At 46.6% G+C, this 21,158-nt stretch overlaps 1 protein-coding gene across 1 annotated transcript in view; it reads left to right on the forward strand.

Annotated features, from left to right (window-relative positions):
• pcca (propionyl-CoA carboxylase subunit alpha) overlaps positions 1–21,158 on the forward strand; it is a 572,168-nt gene that overhangs the window by 199,175 nt on the left and 351,835 nt on the right. Inside the window, exons 10-12 of the mRNA XM_070891406.1 lie at positions 1,918–2,020; positions 3,609–3,703; positions 12,989–13,139. Of these exons, the coding sequence (XP_070747507.1) occupies positions 1,918–2,020; positions 3,609–3,703; positions 12,989–13,139 (349 nt within the window). The remainder of the gene's footprint in view (positions 1–1,917; positions 2,021–3,608; positions 3,704–12,988; positions 13,140–21,158) is intronic.

Consider the following 21,158-nt stretch of genomic DNA (forward strand, 5'->3'; position numbering starts at 1 on the left):
CGTTCAGTCCAGCACCCCCTGCGAGTTGACTTTGGGGAGCGGGAGGGCCATTCGGCCGGGGATTGCAGCGGCTCCAGTGGGGGTGGGGGGGGGAAGAGGTCTTTTGGGGGCCCGGGATTGCAGCGTTCCAGCGGATTTCACTTTTTAAATGCTGGATTGTATGGTATAGAAATCAGCAGGTTATCATTTTGGGGTAGAGAATACAGCAGTGATTAACTGCTAATCATGTCTATGTCTTGGTAAAGTTGTCTTACGATCGCTAATCCCTCAGTGTGAATGTCACTATGAATCAAAGATTCAGCGTGCTTCAGCGTCTCTGGTTGCCCTGGCAATTTCAGCTTTTCGCACATGCCCAGAGAGTTGCCAAGTTTGCTGACGACACAAAGATGGGAAGAAAAGCAATGTGTGAGGAGAACACAAAAAATCTGCAAAAGGACATTGGCAGGCTAAGTGAGTGGGGAAAAATTTGGCAGATGGCGTATAATGTTGGAAAGTGTGAGGTCATGCACTTTGGCCGAAAAAAACAAAGAGCAAGTTTTTATTTAAATGGAGAAAAATTGCAAAGTGCTGCAGTACAGCGGGACCTGGAAGTACTTGTGTGCATGAAACACAAAAGGTTAGTGTGCAGGTACAGCAAGTGATCAGGAAGGCAAAAGGAATCTTGGCGTTTATTGCAAAGGGGATGGAGTATAAAAGCAGGGAAGTCTTGCTACAGTTATACAGGGTATTGGTGAGGTTACACCTGAAATACTGCGTGCAGTTTTGGTTTCCATATTTACGAAAGGATATACTGGTGTTGGATGCAGTTCAGAGAAGGTTCACAAGGTTGATTCCGGGATGAGGGGGTTGACTTATGAGAAAAGGTTGAGTAGGTTGGGCCTCTACTCATTGAAATTCAGAAGAATGAGATGTGATCTTATCGAAATGTATAAGATTATGAGGGGGCTTGACAAGGTGGATGCAGAGAGGATGTTTCCACTGATGGGGGAGACTAGAACTAGGGGGCATAATCTTAGAACAAGGGGCCGCCCATTTAAAACTGAGATGAGGAGAAATTTCTTCTCTCAGAGGGTTGTAAATCTGTGGAATTCGCTGCCTCAGAGAGCTGTGGAAGCTGGGACATTGAATAAATTTAAGACAACGATAGACAGTTTCTTAACCGATAAGGGGTTATGGGGAGCGGGCGGGGAAGTGGATCTGAATCCATGATCGGATCAGCCATGATCGTATTAAATGGCGGAGCAGGCTTGAGGGACCATATGGCCTACTCCTGCTCCTATTTCTTATGTTCTTCTTAGAGTTTTTAGCGCCGACACTGAAGCTCCGTCCCCCAGACTAACTTCGGAGAGCACTGCGCCAAATTCAAATAATTCTTTGGCGAAAGTCCCGATTTTTTTTTTTGCCGCAAATGGCCACAAAAAACTGGGCCGTATATCCTCCTGGGCGACAAAAATTTGCAGAGAGGAAAATAGAGCCCATAGTCTTCGGGAGAGGTTGAAATGAATTTTATTCAGACTGGGTATGCGAGAAGCAAGGAAATGAACGCAGAACTTCCAGAAAAGATTTTTATCTGCTGTATTGAAAGCAGCAGAGTTAAGTATTTCGCTTATTCAAAACAGTGTACATTCTGTGTTTTTTTTTTTTACAGTGCTTGAATCCTTTTTTTTGGCATTTGGGATGTACAGATTTTTATCAAGTAGTGTAAAATCTTAAGCATGTGAATGCTGAAATGGTCATTCTTGTATTTAGACTGTTGTTTAATTGGAGGACAATACACACTTGGTCACATCACAGCACAGAGTGGAAAAAAATTGTCACCATTTTATTAATAAAGCATATCATCTGTCTAAAGTAATTGAAATATAATGCTAAAGTTTAAAAAAAACTGCACTCTGGTAAATTATTTTCTCTCTGTAGGGAAGGGTTTCGATTTTCATCGCAAGAAGCTGCCTCAAGTTTTGGTGATGATCGTCTCTTGATCGAGAAGTTCATTGATAATCCTCGCCACATCGAAATTCAGGTTAATGAACGGTCAGAGTGGCTGTTGAATGGCTGGTTTGGGGAAATTTTTAAGATGTCACATTTGGTGCTCTTGTTGTGTTTGGGGCAGAATCGAGGGAGCTTTGCTGTGCATCCATGAATCCTCTGTGAGGCATGAATCAGTATGCAATGCTGACACTGAGTGACAAAAATGGAAAGTGTTCAATTCCCTAACGTTAATTGAAGGTACTTGTCAAGAAAGGCTTGTAATTAAAACTGAGGTTTATTTAAAGAACGGGATGGCTCAATCACTGGATTTTCACCTGAGGGACGTGGCTTCAAATCTAGCCAATAACAGATGGGATGAAAGTCTCTGACTGTAAGACTTCTGAGTATAATGAATTTGCAGTTTAATTCAGTTCCTTATAGCCATATTTACTGCAACACAAAACTGCTCCCTAATTTGTCACTAAATTGGGTCCAAGGAAGTGGGGAATGTTAGATGTCGCAGTCGATGGGAGGGGGTGATAGTATGAAGTGGTGCTACTATTAGACTGAGGCTGAGGCACATTGTTGGGGCAGAATACAGGGAGATCTGCTCAGTATGTGCTCTGCCTTGCCTGGGAGTGTTTGATGCTGGGACTGGCTGTTTGAAATGAAAAAATTTAGTTGGCTCACATTCGAGATGTGTTGAAAGTTCCCTCAAAAAAACAGGTTTATTCATCGCAAAAATTGTGTCTTCTCACTGTCACAACCCTCTATTAAATAAGAAAAAAAATCACTGCATTCACTGCATGACTGGTGCTCAGCCATGCATCTCAGCAAATATTAGGCTGTAAGTTGTGGCCCCTACGGCTGCGTACGAGGTGCTCACGCACCCATAGGGGCTACATAAGTTCCGGGTTTAGGTATGTGAAGTGCATGTGCTAATGCCCAGAACATGTAATCTGTCAAGATTCTGCTTGACACGTCGCGCGCATCCCGGGAAAAGAACCTCTGCGGGCACGGAGAGTTAGGCTACCAGTGAATGCTCTTGAAATTCTTACGCCTGGTAAAAGCAAGCATAAGGCCTGCTTTCCTGCTTTTACCAGCGTAAGAGTTTTAAAGAACGGAAAAATATTTTTTTTCAATAATTTAAGCATTTAAAAACCCCTTAAAATATGTAAATTTATTTTTCAAAAAATTACATTTTTGTTTAAAATGTTTAATTAAATGCTATTTTGATTAATTTTAAACATGTGATGTTTTTATAAAATTTATTTGAAGTGTATATTTATTTTTGGGGTATTCCCATACTTATGCTGATTCCGTACATTCATAATCCTCATAAGCATGAATAGGGATTCCCTTCTTTCATTGATTGGGCCAGCCCACGAGATCTCAGGGACTCTTGCGAACTGCATGCACCCCTAGGATACGTGGGCCTCTAAAAATCTGTTTTCACACGATAAAGTGAAGTTAAAAATTTCACTGAAAGAAAAATCAGAATTTGACCAGAGATTTGATGGACAATGCTGCTTTAGTTTGACATGTTGATTGTGCTTTTATCTGGATGATTACATCAGGGGCCATTGTATACAAATTAAGAAAAGAAAATGCCTTTCAATAGTATAATTGTTTTTCCATAGGTTATAGGAGACAAACACGGCAACACACTCTGGCTGAACGAGCGAGAGTGCTCCATTCAGAGAAGAAACCAGAAAGTAGTTGAAGAGGCACCTAGGTAAGTCATTTAAGAAAGTGTTCCATTCATACCATACTTTTTAGCTTTTGTTATTCATTAAAATCTTGAGTAACAGAAACTCAAATTATCCCATTTTTGGATCTTAGCTTTTTTCTCCATTAAAGAACGAACTTGCATTTATATAGCGCCTTTCACAACCTCAGGGCGTCCCCAAAATGCTCTATGGCCAATTATATACTTTTGGAGTGTAGTCACTGTTGTAATGTAGGAAACGCGGCAACCAATTTGCCCACAGCAAGCTCCCACAAACAGTAATGAAATAATGCTCATCTTGTCTTGTTTTTTTAATGATATTGGTTGTGCTATAAATATTGGCCAGGACATCAGGAAGAACTCCCCTGCTCTTTAAAGTGGTGCCGATGGTTCTTTTACGTCCATCCGTGAGTCTTTGGGCTGGAATTTCAGCTAATTTGAGCCCCGTTTAGTGCCTGGGCAGGGCGCAAAAACAATTTTTTTGGCGTAAAACGAGGTGCACAAGATTTTGCGCCCGGGTGGAACTTTCAGCAATGGTTTTGCGGTGGCGCTAAAACTTAGTTAAGCTAAGCCCGCCCGCTGTTTTCACCGTTTTGATGGCGTAAATCGTCGTGCATCGCTGTGCTAGCGCCCCGGGCGGAACTTTCGAGTATGTCGCCCAATTTAGCGTATGCCTGGGAACCTGCCAAGAAAAACCAGTCAGATCCCGGGCGCACAGGTGCTAACCACGCCATCTTGGAAACGGAGGAGAAAATCGTTCTGAGCGATTATAAGCATTGGGAGAAGAACGCTGCGTTACTGCATACTTTTCATTGTGAAGTTTATGAGTTTACAGTTTTAAAGGACATTTAAGGACATTTTAAAAGATGGAAGCTATACTATGTCAGCCATTATTCCTCGCTGCTATTTTATATGGCGTTGAGCTGCAAGAAGGCTTGATGATCGTTTTCAACCTAATCGAAGAGGTCGCTGACATATGGGGAGGAGGCCTTACCCCCAACCACTTTACAGGGAACATTGCTCATACCTGCAGCTCTCTGAAGCACAATGTGTTAGAAGGCTGCGCTTCCGAAAGGAAGTACTGACAGAGATATGCCAGCTCATACAGGCAGACCTACAGCCTACCAGCGGCAACAGGACTGCACTGTCCAACAAGGTGAAGGTAACTGCAGCACTTGCCTTCTAAGCGTCCGGCTCCTTTCAGGCATCAGTGGGGGACATATGCTCCATCTCACAGTACGCTACACATTGCTGCATTCGCCAGGTGACTACTGCACTGTATGCACGCAGGATGGACTTCATAAACTTCCCAATAACCAAGGAGGCCCAAAATGAGAGGGCTTATTTGCTGGCTTCCCCTAGGTTCAGGGTGCTCTTGACTGTACGCACATTGCCCTGCAAACATCTTTACAGAATCCAGACGTTTACTGAAACTGAAAGGGATTCCACTCCATGAATGTACAGATCATTTGCGACCATACTCAGTGCATCATGGCAGTCAATGCTCAATATCCAGCGAACATCCATGATGCTTTCATTTTGCATCAGAGCACTGTCTCAGGCATGTTCCAGCGTCAACCACAAGGCCAGAGCTGGATACTCGGGGACAAAGGTTACGGCCTCACCCCCTGGCTCATCACTCCCCTCCGGAATCCTCAGACAGAAGATGATCATCGGTATGATGAGAGCCATGCAGCCACACCCAACCTCATCGAACAGACAATTGGAGTGCTCAAGCAGCGCTTCTGATGCCTGGACCACTCTGGAGGCTGCCTACAATACTCCCCATAGCAGGTCTCTGAGTTCATTGTGGTGTGCTGCATGCTACAAAACTTAGCCATCATGAGGGGATAGGATTTGCCAATGGGGATTGTAGAACCACCTCAGGAGAGAGGAGGAAGACAAGGAAGAGGAGCCTGGAGAGGAACCCATGCCGCTGCCACCCCACCACAACCACAGGGGAGGCATCGTGGAAATGTTGCCGCTGCAAAAGCTCATAATTGAACGTTTTGCTTGAAGAGTGAACGACACGTTTGACCATTGCCTGGCCACTCTGTCCCACCAAGTTGACTATTCCCCCTCTTATTCTGCAAATGAGACACTACACAGGAATGGTAAAGTGAACAAATGAATTTATGAAACATTATAAACTTTTATAACTTAAGATAATTTGCAAACGTTGAAACTTTAATAAAATATCATAAATTATCTGCATCCAGTAATGTGATCATTCAACAACAACAACAACATTAGAACCAACACCCCTGCTCCACTGGCTTTTCCTCCTCCTTACCCTGATCGACCTCCCTTGCCTGCTTCTCATACCCAAAGTGGCACCACGATGGCATGCAGCAGTGTTGTTAGAGCGCTGCTATGTTGGGGGGAGTGACATTGGAGACGCCACCTGGGGAGACACTGGACGAGCTCATAATATATAGGCCCGGCTTCTGACTGGCGAGTCTCTTCATCGGCATCGCTAGTCTCAGGTGGTGTGAGGGTGGGTCTGGGTATCACACTTGGGAACTCGGAAAGCCTTTTCGCCACAGTCTCCAAGACTCCAGTGTCACTCCTGGAGGCCACCAGTCTTGTGTGGGCAGTGATGGCTTTGCAGGTTTCACGGCTCACATCGACAATCTGTGACCCTACCTCCGTTATGGTCGCAGTGAAATTCTCGATGGTCGTGGGAATCCTATCTAGGACATCAAGGAGCTGACTGGTGAGCTGGATGCTCTCCGTGGACAGTCCCACCATGTCCAGTTCCACGTCTGCCTGTCTGTCAGACTGGGCAGACCGACTTTGCCGACTCACCCTCGCGGACTCACTCTCCGGAGAGATGGCATAGGGATTCGACCTCAGAATTGCATTGCAACACGCCACTAGTCTCAGGAGCCTCAGAGGTCTCAAAGCCTGGGGAAATTACATCATCCTCGGATGAGATTTGCCAGTGGAAAAAGAGGTGTAGACTGCATCTGCCCCCCCGGAGTCACCCTGCTCTGTGAACTCCTCGTCCTCTTCCTCCTCCACATGATGGCCTGACGTGGAGGGTTGATCCGAGGCATGCAACGCCTGTGGCTGGACATCTGGAAGTAGAAAGCAACAGACGAGTGGTTAGCAGCAGGGGAGGGGGCAGAATAACATGAGGAAGGTCACATAGCACAGGCTCATTTGAAGGACCGCCGCTACTCCATATGTAGTCCAGAGACACTGCATCACATTGTCCCAACCCAGCCCACAGCCACTGTATCAAATTGCCCAAACCCAACCCAGGCAGTGTGCAGGACTTACTCTCAGTATACAAGTGGTGGTCAGCACCCCCAGTGGCAGTTGCATGACCTGAGACGCCGATGAGGCCTGCTACTCATTCCTCGAGGTCGGTGAGTGGCAGGGTCTGAGGCTGACTGTCACTGTCCGCTGCTGCTCCCGGCGATTATGAGACTTCTTTGCCTGCAAAGATGAAAATGCGAATGGTTACACAGGGTCAATCTGCTCTTGTGACACACACCCGATAGCCACCAAAACACTTATACCATACGGTGTGAATGTAATAGAGTCCTCTGTTTAATGGCCTTGGAAGTTGCACGTGGTTCATCAGAAGGACATTGAAGTGCGGAAACATCTTATGAGATCTCAGAAAGCAATCTTAATAATGTGTAAAGATTATTCATGGCAAATAGAGTGCCAAACTAAGCCTACCAGGTCATGCATTTTAGGAGGCAACCCACAGAGTGCTGAGAGACAGCAACAACATGAGAACAAATAGTGTGTCAGATTTATAATTTAAGTAATAAAGGAGTGCATAAATAAAAATTGTACTCACTCTAATGGCCCTACAAGATCATTAAACTTTTTCCGGCACTGCTTCCCACTCCTGGCTACTGTGTCAGCAATCTCCCTCCATATTCTGTTAAAAATAGCTGGCAAGGGTCAAATCCACCCTGTTATGTATGCATGTCAATGATGTACTGTAACACTAGACCTGAATGTACCTTCACCCTGTATATACCATACCTGTACACCAGAGGGTGCTGCTGCTGGAGACCTAAGGGTCACCTGCACACTGCAGGTGTCCTCACTCTAGGAGTTGCAATAAAGGACTACAGTCTGTACAGTTCAAGTGTCATACCCCTGCCTCATGGAGTCATTAAGAGAGTGCTTGGATATACAATAACTGGCGACGAGGTTACGAATTGCCACGCACAACATGATTAATCTAAGCAACTTCCAACAATTCGCTGATAGGGAAGATTGGGATGCCTTTGTGGAAAGGTTAGAACACTACGCACAACATGACTAATCGAAGCAACTTCCAACAATTCGCTGATAGGGAAGATTGGGATGCCTTTGTGGAAAGGTTAGAACACTACGCACAACATGACTAATCGAAGCAACTTCCAACAATTCGCTGATAGGGAAGATTGGGATGCCTTTGTGGAAAGGTTAGAACACTTCTTCATCGCGAACGACCTGGCTTGGGGACTCACTGATCTCGCTGGCGAACAAGCGCAGGACCATCCTGCTCAGCAGTTGTGGGCTCACTATCCACGGCCTCGTCAGAGATCTACTAGCCCCAGCGAAGACGACAACCAAGAGCTATGCGGAGCTCGTAACTTTAATACAAGAGCAACTTAAACCCAAAGAGAGCATCCTCACAGCCAGGCACCAGTTTTACACTCACCGGCGGCTCGAAGGCCAAGAAATTGCTAAGTATGCTGCAGATTTAAGAAAGTTGGCTGCATCGTATGAATTTGGCAACCACCTCAACGAAGAACTAAGGGACATCTTCATTATTGGAATCGACCACAAGGGCCTCCTCCATAAACTGCTCTCTGCGGATACTATGGTCACCCTGCAGAAGGCAATCAAAGTGAGCCAGGCATTCATGATTTCGGTCTGCGACTCCAAACGAATGATGACCCACACCCAGGACTGTAAACTGATGGGCACAGTGAACAGAATGGCGACTTTCAGAGGCAAGACTGCTGCCCCGAGTCCCGCAACCCTGAGTCCGCCACATGGGGCCAACCGGCTAGCCCCGTGCTGGAGCTGTGGAGGAAACCACAGGGCCCACCAGTGCCGATACAAAGACTATACCTGCAAAGGCTGCAACGCAAAAGGTCACCTTCAGCGAATGTGCAGAAAAAGTTTTACTCACCGAGTCGCTGAAGAGTTGGCCGATCACCCGGGCTCCAACACTGATGAAGATGAAGCTGCTCAGCCCCGGGAAGAAGAGTACGGAATATATACCTGCTCCACCGAGAGTTCCCCGTGGAAAATGGAAGTGGAAATTAACGGGGTTCCAGTTTCGATGGAGATCGACACAGGGGCGAGCCAGTCGTTGATGAATCAGACGGCCTTTGAAAAACTCTGGAACAATCCCGCCGAACGACCAAAACTGTCCCCAATCCAGGCAAAGCCGCTCACCTACACAGTCGTTGGGAGCGTAGATGTCCCATGGTGGCATGATGTACAAGCTCCCCTTGTGGATAGTTGCTGGTGATGGTCCAACGCTGCTGGGAAGAAGTTGGATGAAGCAAGTCCAAATTGGTCGGAGCGACAACGACCTCCAGGCCCCAGCGATCAACATCCTACGCGGCCCCAAACTTGGATCCATTGCAGTACCTAGGAATCCTACCGTCCAGCTCGACTGCGTGGCGACAATACAGACTGCACAACACCGTGGCGAGATGATCCAACCCGAATGACCAGACCTCACCTTCCTGGCCGTGGCAGGACTCCGAGGGAAGAAGACCGGCGTAGAAGGTAGATTCCTGACGTCCATGACAGAACCTGAGGAAAAAAGGATCACCGCAGGCTATCTCGCGAAGAGAGAGAAGATGGCGCCCGCACCACGAGGCGAAGAACCTGGAATCAAGATGGCCGCGACCAGACCATGAGGGGTAGCGTTGAAGGAGCAACACGTGGTATCGAGCGGCGAACCGGATTGGGGTAAAGATTGCAAGGCCCTCTTAAAGGAGACCAACAACCCAAGACAATTAAAGGGACAGTTCCACTCTAGGCACAGCGATGCCAGTGATATTAAAGTTAAAAGTGCAGTAAATGAATGCAGGTATACCAATATAATGTTAAATGGTGATGCTGGAAAAACTAATGGGAAAAATGTAATGAATGCTTCTAAAAGTGATGTAAGTAACAAGTTTGTACTGTTGAATAGTGATGCCAGAAATGCTAATGTGATAAATGTGATCCTGTATAGAGATGCCGATACACAAGAAAGTGTTGTAAGTGCAAAATGTGAAAATGTGAAGAGAGATAACAATGTTGAGTCGACTAGTTACGATCGGAGCCAATGTGTCATGCATGCTAAAGGTAGAATGATAAATGACACCGAGTTCTACAGGTATAATGTCAATGCCAGAGGAAACCCCCCGTGGGAGACCCCCAGGTCCAGTGGGCTACCTGACCATTTAGCCTGTGCTGTTGGGACCAATGTGATGCCCCAGGAAGGGCTCACACACACCCAGTGGGAGCAGACCCACTGCAGGGACAGCAGTTAATGGGCAGCATAGCCACCACCACAGGCAACCTGCCCCAGATCGGCCCTACACCCCCTGGCCACCAGGGCCAGCCCCAGGAGCGAGAGGCCAGTACCCTCTAGCTTTCCCGGCGGAACCTGGGTTGACCAGACTTCCACCACCAATGGAGGACAAGGAGCCCACACAGCCCTGTGGCCCTGCCCACCACCAAATGCCACCACCTACCCATTCTACAATGTATGTACCTTATCCATTGCACTGGTTCCACCACTGAGGAATCCTCCAACAATGACACCCACATGGTCCTTGTGTGACGGGGGGGAAATAGATGAGTGTAGCCACGAGCACAGAGATCACACCTGGCACCCACACAACCCTCACCACAACCTCCCACAGCCCACTACTGATCACCTCCCCATGTCATGGCAATAAGGACTGGAAAGGCTTAGGGGGGAGCGTTGTTATGTATGCATGTCAATGATGTACTGTAACAATAGACCTGAATGTACCTTCACCCTGTATACCATACCTGTACACCAGAGGGTGCTGCTGCTGGAGACCTAAGGGGCACCTGTACACTGCAGGTAACCAAGTATAAAAGGGAGCTCACCTCTTGGTGTCTTCGCTCTAGGAGCTGCAATAAAGGACTACAATCTGTTCAATTCAAGTGTCATACCCCAGTCTCGTGGAGTCATTAAGAAAGTGCTTGGATATACAATACACCCCTCCTGTGTAATTCCTGCCATCTCCTCTCCACAGTCCCCACAAGAGTTTCGTTAGCCACTTGTGAAAATCGTCTTGCACGGTGTCTGCTGTCCTCCTCCATCATCAAAATCGAATAATAAAATGTCTGATTCAGCCCCGGGTGTACTGCGCATGCGTGCGGCCACGACCTGCATTAGCGTTTGTGATTGGACAGCAGTCCAGAAGTAGAGGGAAAAACATTTTTTATGCATGCGCAGAACGGACAATTTTTTTTCCGGAACTTTCAGCTCGGGTGCACAAATTCTGTGGTGCAACGTGGATTTTAGCGCTAACGCTCATCATGAACTTTCTGGTGCAAGGGTCAAGGATGTCTTGGAGCGGCTGCAGGGCATTCTGGAGGAGGAAGGTGAACAGCCAGTTGTCGTGGTGCATATAGGTACCAACGATATAGGTAAAAAATGGGATGAGGTCCGACAAGCTGAATTGAGGGAGCTAGGAGTTAAATTAAAAAGTTGGACCTCAAAGGTAGTAATGTCAGGATTGCAACCAGTGCCACGTGCTAGTCAGAGTAGAAAAAGCAGGATAGTTAAGATGAATACATGGCTTGAGGAATGGTGCAAGAGGGAGGAATTTAAATTCTTGGGACATTGGAACCGGTTCTGGGGGGAGGTGGGACCAGTACAAACCGGACGGTCTGCACCTGGGCAGGACCGGAACCAATGTCCTAGGGGGAGTGTTTGCTAGTACTGTTGGGGAGGGTTTAAACTAATATGGCAGGGGGATGGGAATCTATGCAGGGAGACAGAGGGAAGTAAAATGGAGTCAGAAGCAAAAAGTAGAAAGGAGATAAGGAAAAGTGGAGGGCAGAGAAATCCAAGGCAAAAATCAAAAAGGACCACATTACAACATAATTCTAAAGGGACAAAGAGTGTTTAAAAAAAACTAGCCTGAAGGCTCTGTCTCAGTGCGAGGAGCATTCGTAATAAGGTGGATGAATTAACTGCGCAGATAGCTGTTAATGGATATAATGTAATTGGGATTACGGAGAAATGACCAAGGCTGCGAACTCAACATCCAGGGGTATTCAGTATTCAGGAAGGATAGACAGAAAGGAAAAGGAGGTGGGATAGCGTTGCTAGTTAAAGAGGAGATTAATGCAATAGTAAGGAAGGACATTAGCTTGGATGATGTGGAATCTATATGGATAGAGCTGCAGAACATCAAAGGGCAGAAAACACGAGTGGGAGTTGTGTACAGACCACCAAATAGTAGTAGTGAGGTTGGGGATGGTATGAAACAGGAAATTAGGGATGCGTGAAATAAAGGTACAGCAGTTATGATGGGTGACTTTAATCTGATATAGATTAGGCTAACCAAACTGGTAGCAATACGGCGGAGGAGAATTTCCTGGAGTGTATAAGGGATGGTTTTCGAGACCAACATGTCGAGGAACCAACTAGAGAGCTGGCTATCCTAGACTGGGTGTTGTGTAACGAGAGAGGATTAATTAGCAATCTTGTTGTGCGAGGCCCCTTGGGGAAGAGTGACCATAATATGGTAGAATTCTTCATTAAGATGGAGAGTGACACAGTTAAATCAGAGACTAGGGTCCTGAACTTAAAGAAAGGTAACTTCGATGGTATGAGACATGAGCTTGGTGGCAGATTTGAGGGTCTGGTCTTCAAACATTCTTTTCCTCAGGCGGCCGAAGGCTGTACTGGTGCACTGGAGGTGGTGTTGAATCTCGTCGTCAATATCTGCTCTTGTTGATAAAAGGGTCCCAAGGTATGGGAAATGGTCCACATTGTCCAGGGCCGTGCCGTGGATCTTGATGATTGGGGACAGTGCTGTGCGGCAGGGACAGGTTGGTGGAGGACCTTTGCCTTACGGATGTTTAGCGTAAGGCCCATGCTTTCGTACGCCTCAGTAAATACGTCGACTATGACTTGGAGTTCAGGCTCTGTATGTGCGCAGGCGCAGACGTCGGCATACTATAGTTCGGCGACAGAGGTTGGGGCCATGGCTGACAGCTCAGTTTGTGCCGAAAGGTTTTGTCGAGGCACTGATAATTTTTTTCTTTATTTTAATGCAGCACCTTTCTGGATCCAGAGACTCGAAGAGCGATGGGAGAACAAGCAGTGGCGTTGGCGAAAGCTGTCAATTATTCCTCAGCTGGCACAGTTGAATTCCTTGTGGATTCTAAGAAGAACTTTTATTTCTTAGAAATGAACACTCGACTTCAGGTATGGAAAGACATTTTCTTTTGTCTGAACTGCTCAGGAAGATAAGATATGAACAGGTGAATTCATAGAATCATAGAAATTTATAGCACAGAAGGTGGCCATTTGGCCCATCGTGTGTGTGAAGCCCGAAAAAAAGCTATCCAGCCTAATTCCACTTTCCAGCTCTTGGTCCGTAGCCCTGCAGTTTACTGCGATGAGGTTTCTGGCTCTACAACCCTTTCAGGCAGTGAGTTCCAGACCCCCACCACCCTCTGGATGAAAAAAAATTCTCCTCAAACCCCCTCTAATCCTTCTACCAATTACTTTAATTCTATTCACCCAAGTTATTGACCTCTGCTAAGGGAAGTAGGTGCTTTCTGTCCACTCTATCTAGACCTGTTATAATTTTATGCTCCTCAATTAAGTCTTCTTTGTTCCAAGGAAAACAACCTCAGCCTATTATTACGAATAAATCCAATAGTTCTTTAACCAGAGAGTGGGAGGAATGTGGAACTTTGATTTGCAAATTTGGAAAAAGGAAGAATTTGCATTTTTATATCATCGTTAAGTGTAATTGGTTATGTAGACAACTAGGGCGTAATTTTAATGTTCTGATGTGTTGGGAACGGGGGGGGGGTGGGGGGGTGGAGGTTGGTGAGTGCGCCCCAACAGCGACAGACCGGAACGCCGTACTGCTATCATTGGCCGGGTGCTCAGATGTTTCGACATAAACATCGCCGCCCTAAGTGAGCCTCGGCAGGCAGGGGAAGGCCAGCTCAAGGAACAAGGTGGCGGTTACACCTTCTTCTGGAAAGGTAAACCAGAAGAATAATGTCACCTCCATGGGATAGGCTTCACCATAAAAAAATCAGATAGTTGGCCCTCTCAGAGACTCCCCTTGCAGGATAAACGAATGCCTCATGACTCTTCGGCTCACCCTAGCCTGGAACCAGTGTGCTATGATCATCAGTGCATACGCCCCAACACTGGAAGGTACAAACGTGACCAAAGAGGAATTCTACTCCAGCCTCGAACAATCTCTGTCCCAAGTCCCAACGGGCGACAAGCTGATCCTTCTTGGCGACTTTAACGCCAGAGTTGGAAAGGACACAGACCTCTGGGGAAGTGTGATCGGCAAAGAGAGGGTAGGGAAAACCAACTTCAACGGTACCCTCCTCCTGACGAAATGCTTAGAACAATGGCCTGGTCATAACCAACACCTTTTTCCATCAGAGAGACAAGTACAAGGCTTCATGGCAACACCCTCGATCCAAGCACTAGCATCTGCTGGAATACGTCATCGTATGAGCAAGGGACAGCAAGGACATCCGCATCACCCGCTCCATGACTGGTGCTGATGACTGTTGGACGGACAGCCTAATCCACTTTCTCATCTCCATCAATGTAGGCCCAAAATAGCGGCGGCAAAAGAAACGATGCTGCAGGAAAATCAATGCTGGAGCACTCAGAGACCCTGCTAAGAAAGCCCTATTCAGCTAGTGTCTCACAACCAACCTAACTACTCCCAGTAATCCAGAGGGGCATGCCCTCAAGGCCTGCATAATTAGCACCTGGAAAGGCACGCTCGATCACTCGACCAGGAAACACCAAGACTGGTTCGACGAGAACGACCGGAAGATCCAGGAGCTAATAAGCCACAAATGCAAGGCATTCTTGAATTCGAAACAGCAACACAAATTGAGAGCAAGAAAAAGCAGCTCTATAGACGTCTGAAGGCTGAGGTCCAACAAAAAACTCGCGACCTAAAGAACAGATGGTGGGTGGAGAAAGCGCAGGAGATCCAGCAACTAGCCGACAACTACGACATACGTGGATTCTTTAGCGTAGTTGAAAAGGCCATCTGACAACTGAAGAACGACAAGGCTTCAAGAACAGATGGAATCCCCGCCGAGGCACTAAAGCATGGCGGTGAAACACTATTGGCACGAATGCATGAATTAATTTCTCTTATTTGGAAGGAGGAGAGCATGCCAGGGGATCTCAGAGACACCGTAATCGTGACCATCTTCAAGAAAGGTGACAAGTTCGATTGCGATAATTACTAAACTGGGTGGCGGTGTGAGCTGTGAGGAGGATGCTAAGAGGCTGCAGGGTGACTTGGACAGGTTAGGTTAGTGGGCAAATGCATGGCAGATGCAGTATAATGTGGATAAATGTGAGGTTATCCACTTTGGTGGCAAAAACACGAAGGCAGAATATTATCTGAATGGCGGCAGATTAGGAAAAGGAGAGGTGCAACGAGACCTGGGTGTCATGGTTCATCAGTCATTGAAAGTTGGCATGCAGGTACAGCAGGCAGTGAAGAAGGCAAATGGCATGTTGGCCTTCATACCTAGGGGATTTGAGTAGGGAGGTTTTACTGCAATTGTACAGGGCCTTGGTGAGGCCTCACCTGGAATATTGTGTTCAGTTTTGGTCTCCCAATCTGAGGAAGGACGTTCTTGCTATTGAGGGAATGCAGCGAAGGTTCACCAGACTGATTCCAGGGATGGCTGGACTGACATATGAGGAGAGATTGGATCAACTGGGCCTTTATACACTGGAGTTTAGAAGGATGAGAGGGGATCTCATAGAGACGCATAAGATTCTGACGGGACGGGACAGATTAGATGCGGGAAGAATGTTCCCGATGGGGAAGTCCAGAACCAGGGTACACAGTCTTAGGATAAGGGGTAGGCCATTTAGGACTGAGATGAGGAGAAACTTCTTCACTCAGAAAGTTGTTAACCTGTGGAATTCCCTGCCGCAGAGAGTTGTTGATGCCAGTTCATTGGATGTATTCAAGAGGGAGTTAGATATGGCCCTTATGGCTAAAGGGATCAAGGGGTATGGAGAGAAAGCGGGAAAGGGGTACTGAGGTGAAGGGTCAGCCATGATCATATTAAATGGTGGTGCAGGCTCGAAGGGCCGAATGGCCTACTCCTGCACCTATTTTCTATGTCTATGTTTCTTGGAGTTTCCCTGCTGTCTGCCACAGGGAATGTCATCGCAAGAATCCTCCTCAATCGCCTTCTCCCAGTGGCTGAAGAGCTCCACCCAGAGTCGCAATGTGGATTCCGCCCCCTAAGGGGCACAATGGACACGATCTTCACCGCGCGTCAAATTCAAGAGAAATGCAGGGAACGGCAGCAACCCCTGTACATGGCCTTCTTTGACCTCACAAAGACCTTCGCCACTGTCAACTGGGATTATGCAGTGTCCTCCTCAAATTCGTCTGGCCTCAAAAGTTTGTCACCACCTGCTTCACGATGACATGCAAGCTGTGATTCTGACCAACGGATCCATCACAGACCTAATTCACGTATGGAGCAAGGCTGTGTCATCGCACCAACGGTCTTCTCAATCTTCCTTGCTGCAATGCTCCATCTCAACCCTCAGTCAGCTCACCGCTGGAGTGGCGATAATCTACGGTAAAAATGGGAAACTGTTCAATCTCCGCTGCCTTTAGTCCAGATCCAAGGTCGTCCCATCCTCTGTCATTGAATTACAGTGTGCAGAGAATGCTTGCGTCTGCGCACACTCAGAGGTTAAACTCCAACCAGCGTCAACACCTTCACCGCAGCGTACGAAATCATGGGCCTTACACAAAACATCCGTAAAACAAAGGTCCTCTACCAACCTGCCCCGCCACACGGTACTGCCCTCCGATTATCAAACTCCACGACGAGGCCTTGGACAATGTGGACCATTTTCTATACCTCGGAGCCTACTGTCAACAGGGCAGATGCCGATAATGAAGTCCAACACCGCCTTCAGTGTGCCAGTGCAGCCTTCAGTCGTCTGAGGAAGAGAGTTTGAAGACCTCAATCCCAGCACAAAACAGTAGTGATACCCGCCCTCCTATATGCCTCAGAGACATGGACTATATACAACAGGCACCTCAAAGCACTGGAGAAGTACCACCAATGCTGCCTCCGCAAAATCCTGCAAATCTACTGGCAGGGTAGGCGAACCAACGTCAGTGTTCTTGCTCAGGCCAACATCGAAGCATTGACCATGCTCGATCAGCTCCGATGGACAAGCCACATCGTCCGCATGCCCGATACGAGACTCCCAAAACAAGTGCTCTACTCGAAGCTCCGACACGGCAAGCGAGCCCCAGGTGGGCAGAGGAAACACTTCAAGGACACCCTCAAACCCTCCTTGAGAAAGTGCAACATCCCCACCGACACCTGGAAACCCCTGGCCCAAGACTGCTCAAAGTGGAGGATAAGCATCCGGGAAGGTGCTGAACATCTTGAGTCCCTTCGCCGGGAGCAAGCGGAAGCCAAGCACAAACAGTGGAAGGAGCGCATAACAACCCAAGCACCCCACCCACCCGTCCCTTCAATCACCGTTTGCCCCACCTGTGACAGAGACATTAGGTCCCGCATTGGACTCTTCAGTCACCTGAGAACTTATTATTAGTGTGGAAGCAAGTCATCCTCGACTCCGAGGGACTGCATAAGAAGAATAAGGAAGAGAACCCAAGATTGAACAGACTGGGATCTTTTCTCTAGAGGGGTGACCTGATAGAAATCTTTAAAATTATGAAAGGATTTGATAGGATAGACGTGTGTGAGAAACCAGAACTAATGGCCATAAATATAAGACAGTCACCAATAAATCCAATAGGGAATTCAGGAGAAATTTCTTTACCCAGAGAGTGGTAAGAATGTGGAATTCGCTACCACATGGAGAGGTTGAGGCAAATAGCATGGATGCATTTAAAGGGAAGCTAGATAAATACACGAGGAAGAAAGGAATAGAAGGAAACACTGACAGGGTGAGATGAAATAGGGTGGGAGGAGGCTCGTGTGGAGCATAAACACCAGCATGTACCAATTGGGCCGAATGGCCTGTTTCTGTGCTGTACATTCGATGTAATTGCTGCTGTGGTTGCTGTATTCACTTTACCCTTTACTTCATAGTGACCTTAAAGACTTTGAGGAGGGTGCAGTTAAGTGCCACAGAGGGTCTCCAGTATGTAGTTAGCCACAGCGCTTTGATATTTTTCCCACTTGGCAGCCAAAATTTCCTTTCAGCTTTTGCAGCGCTGGATGCATGCTGTGTTGCACTAAAATTTATGTTGGTGTCAGCAATAAAAAACAAATCTTTTTGAAAATATTTTTCAAAGCAGCAGTCTACTTACCCTGACTAATGAGATGTGTTTTATGGATAACAAAAAAAATATGTGTTTTGATTTAAAAGAGGAACAAAAGGAACAATATTTACATAGAAGCTTGAAGTTTAACAGTTGTTCGGCTTTGCTCTTCAACTTGATGGTAATCTTTTTATTACAAAAAAAACGGGAAAGATTTTGTCAGGATTAGTCTGTTGCTGTTTGATATTAAAATGTTTTAAAAAAAATATTTTGTTTATCTATCCCTTTAAGGATCTCCGTGTTATTTCACAGAAGGAAAAATAGTTGAGTATGCAGAGAAGACTTACTAGAATGGCTCCAGGGATGAGCTTACCCTTACATTGAGAGACGAGATGCTGGGATTGTTCTCCTTACAGCAGAGAAGGTTAAAGGGAGATTTAATAGAGATGTTCAAAATACTGAAGGATTATGATAGAGTAGATAGGGAGAAACTGTTTACACGAGCAGGAGGGTCAGTAACCAGTGGTGACAGATTTAAAATAATTGCAAAAAGATCCAGTGGGGAATGAGACATGTGTTCATGCAGCGAGTTGTTGTGATCTGGACACACTGCCTGACAGGGCGGTGTAAGGAGATTCAATAGTAACTTTCAAAAGGGAATTGGATAAATACTTGAAAAGGAGAAATTTGCAGGGCTATGGGGAAAGAGCAGGGGTTGTGGGATTAATTTCCTTCCTTCCTTCCTTCCTTTCCTTTCCTTCCTTTCCTTTCCTTCCTTTCCTTCCTTCCTTCCTTCCTTCCTTCCTTCCTTCCTTCCTTCCTTCCTTCCTTCCTTCCTTCCTTCCTTCCTTCCTTCCTCTTCCTCTTCCTCTCTTTCTTGTTGAGATGCACTGAAAATGACTTGGTGAATTGTGCCCTCATTTAGATAGCAAGCTTATGGTGATCTTTTGCCTATTTTAAGTACTTGTGTTGAATTTGAATGGTAAAAGTAAACAGTTGTTGCTTTGTGGAGTGATGTTGAGAATCTGAAATCACCCACCCAGTTTAGAAGGCGGGTGGTTCCTGGTGACCCTAAAGAGAGGTGCTCACACACTTCTGAGGTGTTGCACATACTGATCACAATTTGCAGCTTTTGAATACTGATTGAATCAGGATGTTTTAAAAAATTTTTTATCATACTCTTGCCACTCCCTTTGGCAGCAGAATGGGAGGAAATTACTTGATTTGTGTTTTGTCCATAACATTCTTTACTATTATTCCCAATCTGTCAGACCCACTTGTAAAGTTGAGACATTGTACTGCACAAGAATATGAACAGCACTTGCATCAACATTTCAAAATATTTCTTGGTATTGTATAGATTAGGCTTTAATTCCTTCGCATGTAGAAGATTAAGGGGTGATCTAATTGAAATGTTTAAGACGATTAAAGGATCTGATAGGGTAGATAAAGAGAAACTATTTCCTCTGCTGGGGGAGTCCAGAGCAAGGGGGCATAACCTTAAAATTAGAGCTAGGCTGTTCAGGGGTGATGTCAGGAAGCACTTCTTCACACAAAGGGTAGTGGAAATCTGGAACTCTCTCCCCCCCCAAAAAAGCTGTTGCAGCTGGGGACAATTGATAGGTAAAGGCATTAAGGAATATGGAATCAAGGTGGGTAAATGGAGTTGAGATACTGATCCGCCATGATCTAATTGAAGGGCGGAGCAGGCTCGAGGGGATGAATGACCTCTCCCTGTTCTATGCGTGCGACAAACCAGACTCCCCACCCACCCGTTCCTCCAACCACTGTCCCATCTGTGACAGAGACTGTAATTCCCGTATTGGACTGTACAGTCACCTGAGAACTCACTTTTAGAGTGGAAGCAAGTCTTCCACGATTTCGAGGAACTGCCTATGATGATGATACTGGTGAAGTACAAGTTTCAGTTTCAGAGCTTGCCTCTCATAGTAGTGTCAGGAGACAAGCCTGCCTTGATAGGTCAAAATTGGTTGGGATCACTGAAGCTGGATTGGAATGAGATTTTTCGGGTGGAAACTAAATTTGCATCGAAAGAAGGCATCACCAAGCAGTATCTGAAGGTATAAAAACAGAAAATGCTGGAAATCTCACAGGTCACACAGCATTTGTGGAGAGGAAGAACGGTCTGACGAAGGGTCATCGACCCGAAACATTACTTCTGCTGCCTCTCCACAGATGCTGCCTGACCTGCTGAGATTTCCAGCATTTTCTGTTTTTATTCCAGATTCCAGCATCCGCAGTATTTTGCTTTTGTATCAGTATCTGAAGGTGTTCCACGAAACAGGCAGTCCGATCCAAGACTTCAAGATGAGTTTCAGAGTGCAGAAGGACGCAAGAACGGTTTACTGCAAGCCATATCGCGTACCATTACGCATTCGGGGGGAAAGTTGAGCAAGAACTCAAAAGACTAGAAACTAAGAACAGTGGGCTCAATTTTGGCCGAGCCCGTTTTTCGGCGCACTTACCGGAGTTGCGCTGCTTATGTATGTTCCTAGATGCGCCGAAAAAAAATGTTGGTACTTTGGCCGCTGTCTGGCCTCTTCACTGCAGTCGTGCAGCGTGGCCAGTCATTCTGCGCTGGAAAATGTGCCATGACGTCTGCACATGCACAGTGGTGATGCGTGATGTCCGTGCATGCACAGTAGCGCTGTGAGTCTGCAACAACAGTCCCAATTGATGTAGGTCTCTCTGTCAGTTTGAGAGCATTGCGATGTTCTTCCTCCCTCTGTGCTGGTCTTGTTATCGCTCTTGTGGAAACTGGGGCTCCTTTAGGTAAAATTCTGTATTTCATAAATTCTGCCTCCTTTGTTGGACTAGGGACGGGCAGGAGATAGTGCTCCTGCCTGGTGGTGATTTCTATCAGTGCTCCTGCCCGCCCCTAACCCTGGCTGAGTGGCCTCCCAGTGCGATCGATC

This window comes from Pristiophorus japonicus, chromosome 10, assembly GCF_044704955.1.
Source record: "Pristiophorus japonicus isolate sPriJap1 chromosome 10, sPriJap1.hap1, whole genome shotgun sequence".
Lineage (NCBI taxonomy): Eukaryota > Metazoa > Chordata > Chondrichthyes > Pristiophoridae > Pristiophorus > Pristiophorus japonicus.